This window comes from Bos taurus, chromosome 8 (assembly GCF_002263795.3).
Source record: "Bos taurus isolate L1 Dominette 01449 registration number 42190680 breed Hereford chromosome 8, ARS-UCD2.0, whole genome shotgun sequence".
Classification (NCBI taxonomy): Eukaryota; Metazoa; Chordata; class Mammalia; order Artiodactyla; family Bovidae; genus Bos; species Bos taurus.
In genome coordinates this window covers 83,837,165-83,855,547 of record NC_037335.1, presented here as the reverse complement: position 1 = coordinate 83,855,547, position 18,383 = coordinate 83,837,165, and the positions used below count along the sequence as shown (strand labels likewise).

At 38.3% G+C, this 18,383-nt stretch overlaps 1 protein-coding gene across 2 annotated transcripts in view; it reads left to right on the top strand.

Annotated features, from left to right (window-relative positions):
• The window catches only part of IARS1 (isoleucyl-tRNA synthetase 1), an 81,194-nt gene extending 63,037 nt beyond the window's left edge, over positions 1-18,157 (top strand). For both annotated transcript variants that reach the window (XM_005210426.5, NM_001101069.2), the window contains 8 exon segments: positions 318-430; positions 5,266-5,361; positions 6,160-6,336; positions 7,065-7,170; positions 9,101-9,226; positions 11,620-11,763; positions 12,451-12,603; positions 17,574-18,157. In XM_005210426.5, coding sequence (XP_005210483.1) covers positions 318-430; positions 5,266-5,361; positions 6,160-6,336; positions 7,065-7,170; positions 9,101-9,226; positions 11,620-11,763; positions 12,451-12,603; positions 17,574-17,656 — 998 coding nt within the window. In that variant the 3' untranslated portion in view covers positions 17,657-18,157.
• The last annotated feature ends 226 nt before the right edge of the window (positions 18,158-18,383 follow it).

Genomic DNA, 18,383 nt, shown 5'->3' with positions numbered 1-18,383 from the left:
TGCTTATATTTATGATGGGGATTCATTTGTTGCCTCTGGCACATGTTTTTGGATCTAGGACCTTATATACAGCAGTAGATATTGGTGATATAAATGGCCTTAAGATAGCATGGTGTAGTCTAAGGAAAGTTTATCTCATCCTTGACTACAACAGTAGTCATGAGTCAGTAAGAGTCAGTCAGTAAGACATAATCTCTTAAAGACTGTAGCTTGATGATTTGAAGTTTTTATTAGAGAGTGGCACAGTATATTGGTAGCAGGGCAGCTTCAGGAGTGGGTTACTGATTGAGTAACAGTGACAGTTGCTTTTCCAATAGGGACCATTGTTGTGGAAGGCCATGAATTGCATGAAGAAGATATCCGTCTCATATACACCTTTGATCAGGCAACAGGTGGAACAACACAGTTTGAAGCACACTCGGATGCCCAGGTATTTTTCTATTCCCTAGAACATTTACCAAAAAATAAGAACATCAGAGGAAAAAAATACTCACCCATGTTCCTCCAGGGACAGAGGAGCCTAGTGGGCTGCTGTCTATGGGGTCGCACAGAGTCAGACACGACTGAAACGACTTAGCAGCAGCAGCAGCATGCTCCTCCTGACAGTATTGGCAGCTTGTCTCAGGGTAAAATGGCTTTTATTTTAGATTGGCCTTATTAAACTTCTCTATTATAGCTTCTTGACATATGCATTTCTTTAATGGATATATAAATAAATATTTTGTGACTTTATGCATGCCAATAAGTGCTGGGTCATACAAAAACATGGAAGATGTAATCCTACCCTTCAAGGAATGGGTCAGTCATGGAGATAGAAAAGTAAATCTGTTCTTATTATTCTACTTTGTAAGTTATCTGGTAGAGATAAGTACAGGGAAGGGCTAAGTCTGGGGTAAAAGTGGGAGTGGTTAGAGAGCATCCCTTGAAGAGGATGTACAGACAGTTGTGGATTCTGGGGTCTGGGTTTTTTTGTTGTGATGGATCACAGCATCTCTCTTCACTCTTGACCAGACTTCTCCAGACAGATAGATTGTAAGATCTCTAATGTGAGAGTAAGGGACCTGCTGGAGTTCCTCTGTGCTTAATATTCCACATATGGGGGATGATGGAGAATACCTCGTGTGAGTTTAGTCAACCTTTACATGAGGTCTTTTTTTTTTTGGCCACATTATGCAGCTTATGGGATCTTAATTCCTCAGTGAAGGATTGAACCTGGGCCCCCAGCAGTGAAAGCACTGAGCTCTAACCACTGAACTGCTGGGGAATTGCCATACACAGAGTCTTAAATATGATGTAGACAGAACTCCACGTGGGCAGACAGTGTAAGGAGCTGAAGGTGAGAAAACTACAAAAGAAGGAATTGGGGCCAGGGAAGGTTTGTAACCAGCAAGAAGATGTAAATAAGAGAGGCCGGAAGAGCTTGTCTATACTTAAGGAAATGTTGTCTTGTGATACTTCTGAGTTTCTTAATGTAATTTGTGTATTGTGGGCCATGGTTACCCTGCCGTGACTTATCCATTTTCAGTTTACCTCTTATGCATCTTCATAAAATGGAGCAAGTTTGTTATCTTTGAGTGTCCTCAAAAATGTAAATGGGGATGGTGCCTAATTCATATATATATATGTATTCCCCTCTATAATAGAAGTGATACTGTCATTATTACCACATCATCATTGACAACCTTTATGACAGAGAAGATGAAATAGTGGATAAAGTTGACAGGAAGGTGGCAATTTTAAAAAGTATTGTGGCCCATTATAGAAATTGTATCTTGAATTGTACAAACCAACCAGTGGATAGAATAGGTCATGGTTAAAGAAAACAACAGAGATGGCTGCTTTGAGGTTCACTTGTTTGTGGTGAATCTGTTATGAAAAGTTACACTGCTGTACTAGCTTCATGATTGGTGATTTTATTTATGAGCAGAGTTGATATTATTTATTAGAAAGCAGAGTTCCATGTTGTTGTTATTGTTGCTCAGTTGCTAAGTCGTGTCTTATTGTTTGCAACCCATGAACTACAGCATACCTGCTTTCCTTGTCCTTCACTATCTCCCAAAATTTGACCAAAGTCATCTCCATTGAGTCAGTGATGCCATCCAATCATCTCCTCCTCTGTTGCCCATTTGTCCTCCTGCCCTTAATCTTTCCCAGATTCAGGATCTTTTCCAATGAGTAGACTTTTTATCAGGTGGCTAAAGTACTGGAGCTTCAGCATCAGTACATTCAGTGAATATTCAGGGTTGATTTCCTTTTGGATTGACTGGTTTGATCTCCTTGCTGTCCAAAGGACTCTCAAGAGTCTTCTCCAGCACCACAATTCAAAAGCATCAATTCCTTGGCACTCAGCCTTCTTTACAGTCCAGCTCTCACATCCGTACGTGACTGCTAGAAAAACCATAGCTTTTGAGTATACAGAACTTTGTCATCCTAGTGATGTCTCTACTTTCTAATATGCTGTCTTGGTTTCTCATAGCTTTTCTTCCAAAGAGCAAGTGTCTCTTAATTTCGTGGCTGCTGTCACCGTGCACAGTGATTTTGGAGCTCAAAAAAATAAAATCTGCCACTCTTTTCACTTTTTCCTCATTTGTTTGCCAGGAAGTGATGAGACTGGATGCCATGATCTTTGTTTTTTGTATATTGAGTTTTAAGCCAGCTTTCCACCCTCTTTCTCCATCCTTAAGAGGTTCTTTACTTCCTCTTTTTCATCCTTTACAGTGGCATCATCTGCGGTTGTTGATATTTCTCCTGGCTATCTTGATTCCAGCTTGTGAGTCATCTGGCCCAGCATTTCACATGATGTGCTCTGCATATAAGTTAAATAAGCAGTTTGACAATATATAGCCTTGACATATTCCTTTCTCAATTTGGAACCAATCCATTGTTCCATATCCTGTTCTAACTGCTGCTTTTTGACCTGCATACAGATTTTTCAGGAGACAGCTAAGATGGTCTGGTATTCCCATCTCTTTAAGATTTCTCACAGTTTGTTGTGATAAACACAGTCAAAGGCTTTAGCATAGTTAATGAAACAGAAGTAGATGGTTTCCTGGAATTCCCTTGTTTTCTGTATGATCCAGCATATGTCAGCAATTTGATCTCTTGCTTCCTCTGCCTTTTCTAAATACAGGCTGTACATCTGAAATTTCTCAGTTCACATACTGTGGAAGCCTGTCTTGCAGGATTTTGAGTATTACCTTGCTAGCACGTGAAACGAGCACAATTGTATGGTAGTTTGAACATTCTTTGGCATTGCCCTCCTTTGGTATTGGAATGAAAACCGACCTTTTCCAGTCTTGTGGCCACTGCTGAGTTTTCCAAATTTGCTGGCATATTGAGTGCAGCACTATAGAATCATCTTTTAGGATTTGAAATAGCTCAACTGGAATTCCATCACCTCCACTAGCTTTGTTCATAATGATGCTTCCTAAGACCCTCTTGACTTCACAGTCCAGGATTTCTGGCTCTAGGTGAGTGATCACACCATCATGGTTATCCAGGTCATTAATATCTTTTTTCTATAGTTCTTCTGTGTATTCTTGCCACCTCTTCCTAATCTCTTCTGTTTCAGTTAGGTCCTTACCATTTCTGTCCTTTATTGTATCCATCTTTGCATGAAATGTTCCCTTGGTACCTAATTTTTTGAAGAGTTCTCTAGTCTTTCCCATTCTATTATTTTCCTCTGTTTCATGGTATTGTTCATTTTTAAAGGCTTTCTTACCTCTTTGCTCTTCTTCGGAACTCTGCATTCAGTTGGGTATATCTTTCCCTTTCTCCTTTGCCTTTTGCTTCTCTTTTTCTCAGCTATTTGTAAGTCCTCAGACAACCACTTGCCTTCTTGCATTTCTTTTCCTTGGGGATGGATCTGGTTACCACCTCCTGTACAGTGTTACAAACCTTCATCCGTTTGTACAAGACAGAGTACTTGAGGCACTCTGTCTACCAGATCTAGTCCCTTCAATCTACTTGTCACTGCACTGTATAATCATAAGGGGTTTGATTAAGTCATACCTGAATGGTCTTGTGGTTTTCCCTACTTTCTTCAATTTAAGTCTGAATTTGGCAATAAAGAGCTCATGATCTGCGCCACAGTCAACTTCAGGTCTTGTTTTTGCTAACTGTATAGACTTTCTCCATCCTTGGCAACAAAGAATATGATTAATCTGATTTCAGTGTTGACCATTTGTTGATATCCTTGTGTAGAGTTGTCTCTTGTGTTGTTGGAAGAGGGTATTTGCTGTGACCAGTGTGTTCTCTTGACAAAATTCTGTTAGCCTTTGCCCTCCTTCATTGTGTACTCTAAGGCCTAACTTGCCTGTTACTCCAGGTATCTCTTGACTTCCTACTTTTGCTTTCCAGTCCCCTGTGATGAAAAGGACCTCTTTTTTTGGTGTTTGTTCTAGAGGTTTTATAGGTCTTCATAGAAGCAGTCAACTTCAGCTTCTTTGACATTAGTGGTGGGGCATAGACTTGGATTACCATAATGTTGAATGGTTTGCCTTAGAAGGGAACCAAGATCATTCTGTTCATTTTTGAGATTGCACCCAAGTACTGCATTTTGGACTCCTATTGACCATGAGGGCTACTCCATTTCTTCCAAGGGATTCTTGCCCACAGTATAGATATAATGATCATCTGAATTAAATTCTCCCATTCCCATCCATTTTACTTCACTGATTCCTAAGATATCAGTGTTCACTTTTGCCATCTACTGTTTTACCACGTCCAATTTACCTTGACCTATGGACCGAACTTTCCAGATTCCTATGCAATATGTTCTTTACAGCATCAGACTTTATTTTCACCATCAGACACATTCACAACTGAGCATTGTTTCTGCTTTGGCACAGCCTCTTCATTCTTTCTAGAGCTATTTCTCTGTTCTTCCCCATTAGTATATTGGACACCTACTGACCTGGGGGGCTCATCTTCTGATGTTACATCTTTTTGCCTTTTCATACTGTCCATGGGGTTCTCAAGGCAAGAATACTGAAGTGGTTTAAGTTGGTCTCAAGACATCTCCTGTGAGCAACACCCTTCAGAAGAAAAATGAAAAGTTGCACCTTTTTCTCCAGATGAGAAAATAACTGTTTACAACGGAGGACTCAAACTATAAAGAGACTAATTTCATGTCTTTGACTCAGTTTTGTGATTGAATGGTGCTGCATTATAGACTTCGAAGAATTTAAACACCATTTTGCTGAGTTTGAAAGAACTGTTTTTTCTATGTTTGATTGTCATGGTGTACACTGTTCATTCCTACAGGTTTTGGTTCTCTTAGATGTCACCCCTGACCAGTCAATGGTGGATGAAGGAATGGCTCGGGAAGTCATCAATCGTATCCAGAAACTTCGCAAAAAGGTCAGTTTGTGAAATTAAAGATAAGCTACTGTTTAGAGTTTTGTTTTGGTTTTTGTTTTGCTTGTTGGGAAAGAGAGGAGACACAGGTAATATAAACCACAGTAATTTATTACTGATTATCATTGATCTACGATCCATTCAGATTATACTTCTTAGGCCTCTTTTCCCTTTCCTTGTTCACTCCCAAGCTAATTGTGACTCTTGTTTCTCTGATCGGAAGCTTTCTGTTGACATGTGCTCCTTGTCTTCCTTTTTCAGTTCCTTAGGGCGTCCACAAAACCATCTTCTAGATAGGTAGTCCTCCTGGCTGGCACATATGGTTATCAGAGATGACAGCAAACACCTCTGAAGAAGAGTAGAGGTGCACTCAGTGTGGAAAGGTTCTTAGCTCAGGGGAGAGAGAGGTTGTTGGATCTGGATGGAATGAGGTGGTTCTTCCTCATTCAAGAAGCTGAGAGCCAGAGCAAGTGCACAAAACCCATTGCCTTCCCTTACTGGGTGAGAGAGCCAGAGAGTTTCTATCTCAGGGAGGGCCCCCCACAAGTTGTCCTCATCTGGTCAGGTTTTTGAGACTGAGTTCAGGGTCTGAGGTAGCCACTCCAATAGATAATGGTGTGCTTATGAACTATGTCTCAATTAAAAGCTTTGTGAATTCTTGCTTTTTTTCCCAGAGAATTTGTCAGGATATCGTACCCTTCCATAATGATTCAGTGTGGGATCATCAGCTCTATTTAACAGTGTTTTATGTTTTAATTGACAAGTGTGCTTCCCTTTTAAATTTTCTTTTTGTGTTTTCAGTGTAATCTGGTTCCAACTGATGAAATAACAGTTTATTATAAAGCAACTTCTGAGGGAAAATATCTGAATAATGTTATCGAAAGCCACACAGACTTCATATTTGCTACCATAAAGTCTCCTTTGAAACCATATCCAGTTCCTATATCGGATGAAATACTTATTCAAGAAAAAATGCAGGTAAGTTCTGAATTCTGTTGAACTAGTAAGTGATTTAGGATTAAATTTTATGTTAAGTTTTTTAGTCATATCTTGATGTTCTCTCCCCTGGTAGCAATTAGTATAGTTCTTAGTCTTCTCTGGAGAATAGTGAATAGGATTAGAGAGTGAGGTCTAAAAGAGAAAAAAGAAAATTAGAGCTATTCTCTTGGAAAAGGTAACCAGGACATACATAAGAATTGTTAGATGACTTTATGGTGCTGTCTTATCTAAAACTATAAAAATTAGTATTGTGTAAATAGCACTTGACTTGAAAAGCAGTTTACTTTTATGGTAATAAGTTATACATAGAATTACAATTTCATTTCTTGTTGGTACATTTTAGATGTAACTGTGAAATCTGACCAAGATATGAAAAATATTGGCCAGTAATTCAGAAGTATATCTGAAAGAAAAAAATTCTTTTCTATATCAGCTAATCATATATTCAGTCATATGTTCCTTGTGTTGATCCTATTTTGTATGGGACAAATGGAACAGACAAGCAGGCCCTGAATGTGACTGTCTTTTCAATGGGAAAGAATAAGATAAAAGCGGGGGGAAAGGTAGCTCTTGGCTGTTTTAGTAATTAGATTAAATATGCTCTCAGAATTGTGTAGAGCTCTTATTCTTGCTGAATAGTTGCTATCTTAGTTGGTGACACTGATCCGATGCTGTAGTTACCCAGTCACATTTTCTCATATGCTTAGTTAAAAGGGTCTGACCTGGAAATTACACTCACCAAAGGATCTTCCACGCATGGCCCTGCTTGTGCATATGTCAATCTTAACATTTGTACAAATGGCAGTGAGCAAGGTAAGAGTAAATGAATTCCATAGCTTTTATTTTATTTTTTAGTTAAACCTATGAATGTTTTTAAGGCTATTATAAGAGAATTGGTAAAAAAAAGTAAATGATTGAACTTCCACTTCTAGGAAGTGAAGTAGACATACTTTTCCCTGTTCTCCCCACAAAGGACAGCTAAACACCCTAGACATGATATATAAAAGCAAGCATAAGAAGACTCTTAATGGTGGAGGGAAGAAGGCAGACCAACTAAGAATCTTGGGATCAAGTAAGAAGATGGAAAATTCCCTAGTTTTTCTTTTTGCTTCATGTATCCCAGACTCGGAGCTGAAGAAGCCGGCAACCATGAAAGACCAACGGGCATGAATATAAACACCCCAGCAGAATGTTCACAGGTGGCACTAGTGGTAAAGAACCCTGTGGCCAATGCAGGAAACAAGAGATGCAGGTTCAATCCCTGAGTCAGGAAGATCCCCTGAGGAGGGCGTGGCAACCCACTCCAGTTCTTGCCTGGAGAATCCCATGGACAGAGGAGCCTCTCTGGTACAGTCCATGAGGTCACAAAGAGTCAGGCATGACTGAAACGACTAAGCACGCACGCACACAGAAAATCCTGCTGTCTCTTCAAGGGGAACCTAGCAAGACAAAAAAACGTCTAGACCATAACTGCTCTACTCCAACCAACTACAGAGAATAAATTAGGCTCCACTACCACGCACTCCTTATTGCAAAATTCAGACTTAAATTGAAGTAGGGAAAACCACTAAACCATTCAGGTATGACCTAAATTAAATCCCTTATGATTATACAGTGGAAGTGACAAATAGATTGAAGGGATTAGATCTGTTAGAGTGCCTGAAGAACTGTGGACAGAGGATCGTAACATTGTACAGTAGGTGCTGATCAAAACTATCCCCAAGAAAAAGAAATGCAAAGAGGTAAAATCCTTGTCTGAGGAGGCCTTACAAATAGCTGAGAAGAGAAGAGAAGCGAAAGGCAAAGGAGAAAAGGAAAGATATACCCAGCTGAATGCTTAATTCCAAAGAATAGCAAGGAGAAATAAGAAAGCCTTCTTAAGTGAACAGATACCAACGGAACATTTCATGCAAAGGTGGGGATGATAAAGGACAAAAACAGTATGGACCTAACAATGCAGAAGATATTAGGAAGAGATGGCAAGAATACACAGAAGAACTGTACAAAACATGTCTCATGACCCAGATAACCACAACAGTGTAATCACTCACCTAGAGCCAGACATCCTGGATTGTGAAGTCAAGTGGGCCTTAGGCAACATTACTACAAACAAAGCTAGTGGAGGTGATGGAATTCCAGCTGAGCTGTTTCAAATCCAAAAAGATGATGCTGTTATAATGCTGCACTCAATAGATCAGCAAAAGTGATTTAATTGACTAGTCTTTTCATTATATGGTACCAGGCAGTTAGACATACATATGCAAAAATTGTCCTAGACCTAAGTGTTACACCTTGTCCAGAGAGTAAATTAAAAGGGATTACAGGCGTAAGTATGATACTATGAAACATTTAGGAGAAAACAAAATTTTTAGGATTCAGAATTAGGCAAAGAGTTTTTAAGACTTAGTAATAAAAGTCCAATTCATAAAAAGAAAAACTAGGAAGTCGAACTTCTTCAGAATTTTAAATCCTGCTTTGTGAAAGATCCTGTGAAAATGATTAAAAAAAAAAAAGCTATAGACTAGTAGAAGATCTTTGCAAACCACGTATACAACAAAGGATGTATGTATGCAGAATATATAATGAACTCTTAAAAGTCAGCAGTTTTTAAAAATTTAATTAGAAAATGGGAAGACATGAATAGACATTGACCAAAGAAAATATATAGATGATGTTCCCCTTGACTTTTCATTCAAATTTAACATTTTTTTTTTCAGTTTCACTTATATTTGTGGCTTTTTAGGTGGAGTATTACTTCTGGAAAATCCAAAAGGAGATAATAGGTTGGACCTTGTAAAACTGAAGAATGTTGTTACTAGCATTTTTGGTGTAAAAAATACAGAGCTGGCTGTCCTCCTTGGTGAAACAGGTATGTGGGAAGTCAAAGGTATTCACCTGTGTCCTTTGACATGAGGTGAATCAGTGAAGATCTTAATTTGGTAACAGTTATGATACATAACCTTTGCCTTTTTCCTAACTCTGAGTCAGGGCTGGCCTCTACAGTACTTCCTGCCTGCCCTGTCTCTTTGTGCCTCCTTTGTGTGATGTGGCTGATAGAACACTGAACTTAATAGGAGATGAAGATTCTAATCTGCTGTCTTTCCTGTTAGCCATGTGATGTATTCTAGGCTTCAGAGACTTCCCTCTTGAGTTTTAACTTTATTAGACATAGTATCTGCATCTTAAATCCAAATTCTCAATAAGACAAGCCTACATAAAATTTTAAAGAATTATAAGTGCATTTCCTCCTACTGTCATGGGTTTAACTGTGGTACTAGCACCCCACCATCTCTACCCAAAAAAAGATATGTTGAAGTCCTCTTCCCTACCCCCAGTGCACTCAAATGTGACCTTTGAAAAACAGGTTCATTGCATATGTATTAGAATTAGTTAACATAATTCTAGAGTAAGGTGGGCACTACCCCAGTATGTGTCCTTATAAGAAAAGGGCCATGTGAAGACAGAAACAGAAGGCTATGTGGTGACAGGGACAGAAATTGGAATTAGGCAAACCTGCAAGCCAAGAAACACCGAAGATTGCTGGGAACCTCTAGAAGTTAGGAAGAGAAAAGAAAGAATTCCTTTACAGGCTTCAGAGGGAGCATGGCCTTATTGACAGATTCTGAACGTATCACCTTCAGGAAGCTGTGAGACAATACATTTTTGTTGTTTTAAGCTGTCTTGCTTACCTCACCCTCCACCACTCCCCTCCTCGGTTTGTGATTACTACAACAGCCATAGGAAACTAATACACTCAATTAATAAATTTGAATGTTCATTTTGTGAAATGTCTAAATAGCTTAAAAGAAGAAATCTAAGTGGCCAATAAAGAAAACACTGCTCTACCTCAATAGTAGAAACCACAATGAGGTACTGTTACATGCAACCAGATTGGCAAAAAACCAGAAAAATTTCATAATATCAGATGTTGTCAGGGATATTATGTAATAGGAACTGTCATTTAATGTTGGATTATAAATTGATAGAAGCAACATGAAAACCATTTGCTGTTGTATCATTTAAGGCTGAGTAAGGGACACAAACTTGATATGGGAGAAACTTGGAAAAGTAAGATCTAAAAGACAGATGGTTCATTGGAGGATCTGGGGAAAAATCTCTGACCCAGATCCACCAAGGGAAGCTGGTAAGTCAGTCAGTGGACAGCTTGGATCTCTGTCTCAAGTCATTGTAAAATAAGAAAGAAAAAGACTGGAACACATCTGTCTAGCCACATCTAACACTGACAGTCTGTGGACTTGCAGAAGAGCTTTGCCAGAGAGTTGCTCTTGTACCTGGCTCAAAAGATGGGAGGTTACAGGAAAGGTTAGTGTGGGTTGCTTGCTGTCCCCTCTGACCCAGCAAGTGGCAGCCTGTGAAAGCTGAGGCGTGCCTGGGCCCCACATTGACCTTTAGGAACATAGTAACTATAACTAATCTTCTACCTCAAGCAGTGTTTAGCATGGGTGTGCTCAGTTGTATCCAGTTCCTTGTGTCCAACTCCCCTTTCCTTCTCCAGGGATCTTCCCAACCCAGGGATTGAACCCACGTCTCTTGCGTCTCCTGCATTGGCAGACGGGTTCTTTACCATTGAAACAATATTTAATTGTATATAAATGAAATTACACTATGTCTGTTCTGTGTGTCTTGCTATAGTTGACTATATTCATTAGTCAGTTTACCTTCTGACCATAATTTTTTTGACATAAGGTTTCTTTTCATGGTAAGTTTATGTAGGAAGAAATTTTAAAAGGAACCTATACTATGGGGCTTCCCAGGTGGCACAGTGATAAAAAATCCACCTACCAATGCCGGAGACACAAGAATCTCAGGTTTAATCCCTGGATTGGGAAGATCCTCTGGAGTAGGAAATGGCAGCCACTCCAGTGTTGCCTAGAAAAGTCCAAGGACAGAGGAGCCCGGCGGGCTACACTCCGTGGGGTCACAAAGAGACACAACTGAGCGACTGAGCACATGCATAGTATGGAGGAAAAAATACTAAAGGGGGAAATTAATTTGCTTTATTTATAAGTTATGAATATTATGTTATTTTGCAACATTAAGATTTCCTACTATGTGCATGTCATTAATGTCTAATTTTATAGAAAAGGCAGTGTTCTTTAATAAATGTAAATTAAGTGGAAAGCGTCACTATAAAGGTACATGATAGTTTAATAATTAAGTAAGAAAAAGTGAATGACTTCAGCTCTGAACTGTTCTCCCTAAAGAATGATTGTTTTTTTTTGTTGTTGTTGTTATTTTTAGAAATAAAAAACCAAACCAACTTACTGAATCTTAGTGGGAAAACACTGTGTGTGACTGCAGGATCAGCGCTGTCTGTGGTGGACAGTCCTAGTACTCTTCTCTGTCAGTACATCAACCTACAGCTCTTGAATGCAGATCCACAAGGTGCGTACCTCCCCCAGCTGTGAACACTCAGCGGGCAGGTAATGGAATGCTAGGTGTTAAGATTCCTTTAATGTTCAATCTTTCTGATTTATATGGATTTTTCAAGTCAGTTTCAACTTAGTAATTTAAAATGTAGATGCCCACGTTTCTTTGGGGGACACTCATGGCCTGTTTCTTTGGTGTATTTATGTAGAACACCCGTCCATCTAACATGGTTAGGAAATAAGATAAATTGGTTAGGTAAAAATTACAGCCAAATGAAGCTGAATTGTCTAAGTGCCAGACCATTGTAATTGGTAATTTTTCCCCTTTTTCTCTTGAAATATGTTCTGAGAACTGTTGTAAGTATCCACACCTTAATCAGCAGACTAGATCGACACTTGTTTTTCCTTGATATTTTAAGATCCTCATTGTGCACATTTATTACTGTCTTCATGTGCTTCGTTTGACTGTTTACTGAATATCTCTTCCCTAAACTCCTGGGCTCTTATACTAATTGTTTTTTCTTCCCTTTCTTCTTTCCCCCAGTGGAATATTTTCTATTTCTACAGTGAATCCCACTCTTGTATCCACGTCTGGCTTTCAAGCCTGTAGCTCTGCCCAGTAGAGCTGGTCACCACCTCCAGTAGGGATCCACCAGCGAGAGGGTGAACTCTCAGGATTTAAATCTTTTTTATTTTTCTATAGAGTGTTTAATGGGAACAGTAGGCACTCTTCTGCTTGAAAATCCACTTGGACAGAATGGGCTTACCCACCAAGGTCTTCTGTATGAAGCTGCCAAGATGTTTGGCCTCCGGAGCAGGAAGCTAAAGCTGTTTCTGAATGAGACTCAAACAGAAGGTGAGGAGATTTTAGAACATGTTAATCTTTTTCATTTTTGTTTTTATTTTCTTGAAAATAGATTTTGATACCATCAATCATTTGTAGATTATATGTGTAAGAGATTATGCTATTGTTTTCTTTTACTTTTTTGCTATCTCCAGAAATTTGCCATATTGTGAATATTAATAATAATTAAAAGGATGATTACTTTTTGTTTTGGAAATAAATCTAAAAATATATAATGGTATATTATTAAAAACATACGCTTCTAGGTAAGTTAGCTTGTTTGCTGATCCCAAAATTGTCCTCTTCCCCGAGAATCAAAATGATCACTGTATCTTAAAATAACAGCTTAAAGGAAACGTAACTGACTTTATGTGCCTCCTCCTTTACAACTTATAAAGCACGCCTTTTCTCAGTGAGCTGCATAAAAATGTGAAGAGTTAGGTCATTAGTTGACATTCTCCATTCCATAATTGAGAAGACAGAGAGTCAGGACAAGACACGGGCTAGTGTCTTTAAAGATAGGTTTTCTCTTACTCCCACTTACATCATCCACTTCTGTGATTTCAGCTTCTGTGGCTGTTCCAACAATTTCTCTACTGACTTTTTAGCCCTCCCCTTGTGTTCTTTTCTATAATCCCGTTTCACATGGGTGTTCATTTTAAAGCTGATGCTACTGGAATCATTTCCTCAAATAGCTTCCCTTAATGGGATCTGTTTTTTTCTGATTAATAGCCATCCTTCTTGTCATCCTAAAAACCTTTTGTCACTTCATCCTTTTATTTTTACAGCCTTATAGCGTGGGATTTATTGGAGTTTCTAAATCAAGATTTGTGTCTCCCAGCACTGGTGGAAAGTTACTAGACATTGTCTTTCCCAAAGTAGTCATATCTTTGATTTTCTGAAGTTTGAATATGCTGTTCTTGAGTATAAATTTTTTGGTATAATGCATTCTGCGTTTCTGTTACAGTGTTTTGATTTCTAACATTTCCTTTTAATTCTTTCTTAGTATTTCCATCTTTGTGCTTACATACCCATCTGTTCTTCAATGTTGTCCACCCTTTCTATTAGCATCCTTAACATTAATCCTAGTTATTTTCAATACCCAGTCTGATAATTTCAAAATCTCTGTCACATCTGAGTCTAGTGGTGATGCTTGCTTCATCTCTTCCTACTGTGTTCCCTTTTAGAATAACTTGTGATATTTGGTTGATAGCAGTACATGATGTTTTGGGGAAAGGGAACTGAGGTAAGGTAGGCCTTCATTGTAAAGTTTTATGTTTATCTTCTAGGAATTAGGCTATAATTGTTTATTGTTGCTGTAGGCTCCAGAGGCTCCAATTTCCTTCTGTTGTTTTATGGTTTCCCTAGAGATTCCTTTTTAAATATGGTCAGAGCTTTGCACATCCTTTCAGCTGTAATACCCTATTACACAGGAGCCCTTCTGATGTAGTAGAGTATGAGGGGAGGAGAAGTGGCAGAAGTGTTCTATAATTTTAAAGTTAGTTTTCAGTCTTTAGTGGGCCTATGCCTCTGAGCTGTGACCTTCACAGATGTTTATTCAGCTTTTTAATATTTCCTCTTTAGGTAGAAAGGAAGGCTGAAGGGGCCTAGAGATGGGTATTTCTCTTTCTCCAGGTCAGTTAGGCTCTGGTTAAAAAGAAAAATAATAGTTACTGATAAGGAAGAAGCTCTCACATTTTACTGGGACATTTTTTCTAGGAGCCTTGTGCCTTCTTTGTCTTCATTTCCTCCATTACTGTCACCTTTTGTGTTCAGTTGATTTTTTTGTATTGTACTATTTTCTCACTTCCTTTTGTGATTTTTTTCTCTTAAGATGCTAGTGTTTACCATGGGGATTACAACTAACATGTGAAATTTATAACAGTCTAGTTTGAATTGATGCCAGTTTGACTTTTATAACATACAAAAACTCTGCTTCTATACAGCTCTGTCCCCATTTGTATTCTTGTCAGGATTTATATCTTTATAATTATGTGCCCCAAAACATAAATTCTTAATTGTGTTTTATGTATTTACTTTTAAATCATGTAGAAAACAAAAAGTGGGGTTAAAAATTAAAAGCAGCAGCAACATGACTTTGATTCACTGTCTGGCACCCTTTCATTTCAACCTGAACGATCCGTGTAGCGTCTCTTTGTGGTCAGAGCTGGTAGTAATGATCTCCTCCCTCAATGTTTGTTTACTTGGAAATGTCTTAATTGTTCCTTAATTTTTGAAGAAAAAATTAAGAAAAACTCTGTTTTGTTAAATGGAGAATTCTTTGCTGATAGTTTTTTCTTTTAGCACTTTAAATATGTTACCCCTTTGCCTTGTTGCTCCCATGGTTTCTGGTTAGAAATTAATCTTTTAGTCTTACTGAGAATCCCTGGTATTTTCCATCTCTTTTGCTGCTTTCATGATTTGGTTTTTATTTTTTCAAATATTCTTTATATTCTTTTCTTCCTGAAACTCCCATAAAATGTATGTTGGTCACTTGGCCTGTGTCTCACAGGCTTCTTAGGTTCTGTCCACTTTTCTTCATTCTCTTTTCTTCTCCTTCAGACTGGATGATTTCACATATCCTATCTTCAAGTTCACTGATTCTTCTGTCTGCTTAACTATGCTGTTAAACTTGTCTAGTGACTTTTTTTTTTAAAGAATTTTTGATGTGAACCATTTAAGAATCTTTATTGGATTTGTTACAGTATCATTCTGTCTTATGTTTTCTGGGGTTTTTTGGCCATGAGACATGTGGGATCTTAGGTCCCTGACCAGGGATTGAACCCTCACCCACTGCATCAGAAGGGACCAGGGGCCTGCTAGGGAAGTCCCGCAAGTGACTTTTAATTTCAGTTATTGTACTTTTCATTTCCACTATTTCTGTTTAATTCCTTTTTATAATTTCTCTATTGATATTCTCATTTTGTTGATAGTTTTCGTGGTTTCTTAGTTCTTTGTCTGTGGTTTCCATTGGCCTTTCCGTTAGTCTGTTGTTTTCCATTTAAGACAGTTGATTAAGACAGTCTGTCTGTTAAGTTCAGGTATCTGCACTTTCTCAGGGACAGATTCTGTTACTTATGTTTTTCTGTGAATGGGCCATACTTTCCTATATTTTGTATGCCTTGTAATTTTTTGGTTGTTGAGAACTGGATATTTGAATGTGGTGACTCTGGAAATTAGGTTCTCCTCCCCAGGATTTGTTGTTTTTAATGATTGAACGCTGTAACTGTCTATGACTTTTCCAAATTATTTTTAAAAATAGTTCCTTTATTAATATTTTGACAAGAGTTTTTTTGACTTCCAGGAACTAAAAGTTTAAAAATAAAATACCCACTTCTCCTAGTCTTTAAAGATTGGGTCTTTTCTGGGCCACTCCTTCAACTCTGCCAGGCCCTGCCTTAGGCTTCTCTTTCTTTTTGCACCGAGTCCTGAAAGTCAGCCACCTTTGGCCACAAAAGCCTTTTATTTTTATCAGAATCGAATGCCTAGGGTCTTCTTAGGTCTCTCTATGTACGCATACTGCTCTGGGCATGCATATGGCTTTCTAAATTATCCAGTATACAGGGACACTTTTTCTTGTTTTTAATTTAGCTGTGTTGGGTTTTAGTTGCAGCAGACGGACTTTCTAGTTGTGGCACTCAGGCTCAGTAGTTGGTGTGTATGGGCTCTTTGATCGTGGAGTGTGGGCTCCGGAGCTCATAGGCTCAGTAGTTGTGGCTTTCTTTTGTTCTCTCTCTCTTTCTGTCTCTCCTTTCTATCCCCATTTTCTTTGAGCTTTTATGTTTTCAGTGTGTTTTGATCTATAACATCTGTGTTATACTTTTGGATGCTCAAATATTTTATCTTTAGTCATATTGTCTCCTATATCTTTTGACCTGAGCCTTCAATCTTTGATAACTTCTTGCTTTCTGACATTGTAAGTGTCCTTGGTTTATCATATACTCTTTCTTCCCTAAACTTGGAACTGATTGTTCTTCCTATTGTAAGGTGTTAGTATTTAGAAACCACAACTCTGAGCTACTTGCTTAGAATTGAGTCTAGGCCTTTTCTGTAGACATAGAAAATACTGTTTGACAATATTGTCCATCAGACATGTGTAGCCCTTCATTTATGGATATTGAGTGTATGTAATGCAGTGCTAGCCCAATATTTTCAATAAAGGAATTCATGCATTCAAAAAAAAAGAAAATACTATTTGAGTGAGGGTGTAGGTACATCTTAGTCAGTACTCAGATTAGTTAAGATTAGTTAAGAACACAGTCCTCGAGAAATCTGCCTAAAACTTCTAACCCCAAGTATTAGGAGCTAGGCAGACAAAAGACTTCGGACAAGACTCTGGTCCCCCTGACACCAACTGCACATTTCAGAGAGTTTCCCAAAATTACTCTCAGGTTTGATAATTTACAAGCAGAATTCACAGAACTTATGGTAGCTGTTGTACTCATGACCATATTTATTATAGGGAAAGGAAAAAAAAACTAGAATCAGGCCAAGGGAAGAGATGCAAAGGGCCAAATCTGGAAGAGAGTCCAAGTATGTAACTTCAGATCATCTCTCCCCAAGGAGCCATGGACAGTGTTACCTCCTCCTAGCCCCAGAGCATGACAGTAGCATGTACAGTGTATTACCAACCAGAGAAGCTCACCTGAGCCTTGATGTCCAGAGTTTATATTAAGACTTCATTACATAGGTATAATTGCTCGTATGATTGTTTTTTCTGGTGTGGCCAGCTCCACCCTGAGTCATCTCATTGTCATCTCATTAGCATAAACTACCAGGCGTGTTCACAATGTATGACAAAAGATACTCCTGTCATTCAGGAAAAAGTACCTCCCCCCCACCCAGTAGCTGAGACAAAGTTTAGGCTTCCCTTAAGGTAAGGCTGAATATCTTGCTATCCAGGCAGTTAACATTTTTTTTTTTAATATCATCCAGAATAGATAGAAAAATTATTTCCTTAAAACTTCTTCTTTCCATTCTAGAAATTACAGAAGAAATCCCTATGAAGACTTTGAATACGAAGACTGTGTATGTTTCTGTGTTACCAACTACAGCAGACTTCTAACATTCAGTTATCTGTGGTTCAGTCAGCGTTTCCCTGGCATATACCTGTCCTTCCCCCCTCCACTGACACAGACACATGGACACAGACGTATTGAAGATGTTTCGTTCAGATGCAGTATAATATACTGCTTTTTACCTAAAATCAAAATGGAATTGATCGGGTGACTTGAGACTTCACAGGAGTATTCACACTTAACCTTAAACACCTATGCAGTTATGTTGAGGGAAAGTTGGTGTTACCTCAGCTCTATAAAGTATGCTTCTACACTTGAAATTTTAAGTATAGAATATAGAAGTAGTTTAAATGGTATAGTGTGTGTGTCCACACACACACACACTCATATATTTATATATAGCTCTGTGGCCTTTTAAAACTGGTTTGAAATCTGTTAAAGGAATGGACAGTGTTGTATATTTTTTGCTACCTGGATTTCCCTGGGTAATTTGATGGAATATTTTAAGTTTCAGTAAATGAGAACAATAAACTTTCTCTCAGATAATACATTAGAAGTAATTCATTCTCCCATCTTTAAAGAACTCAAAACTTAATAGTCACTTCCATATTAAGACACTAGACTAAATATCTTTTTTTTCTTTTCATTGAAAGAAATTTATTTCTAAAACTCTTCAGATTACTTTTGAAACACATTTGGCACCAAGTTATTTCCAGGGCTATGACCATGTTAATGTCAGCAAACTAAAGAGGGTGATTTGAAGCAATTGTCCTA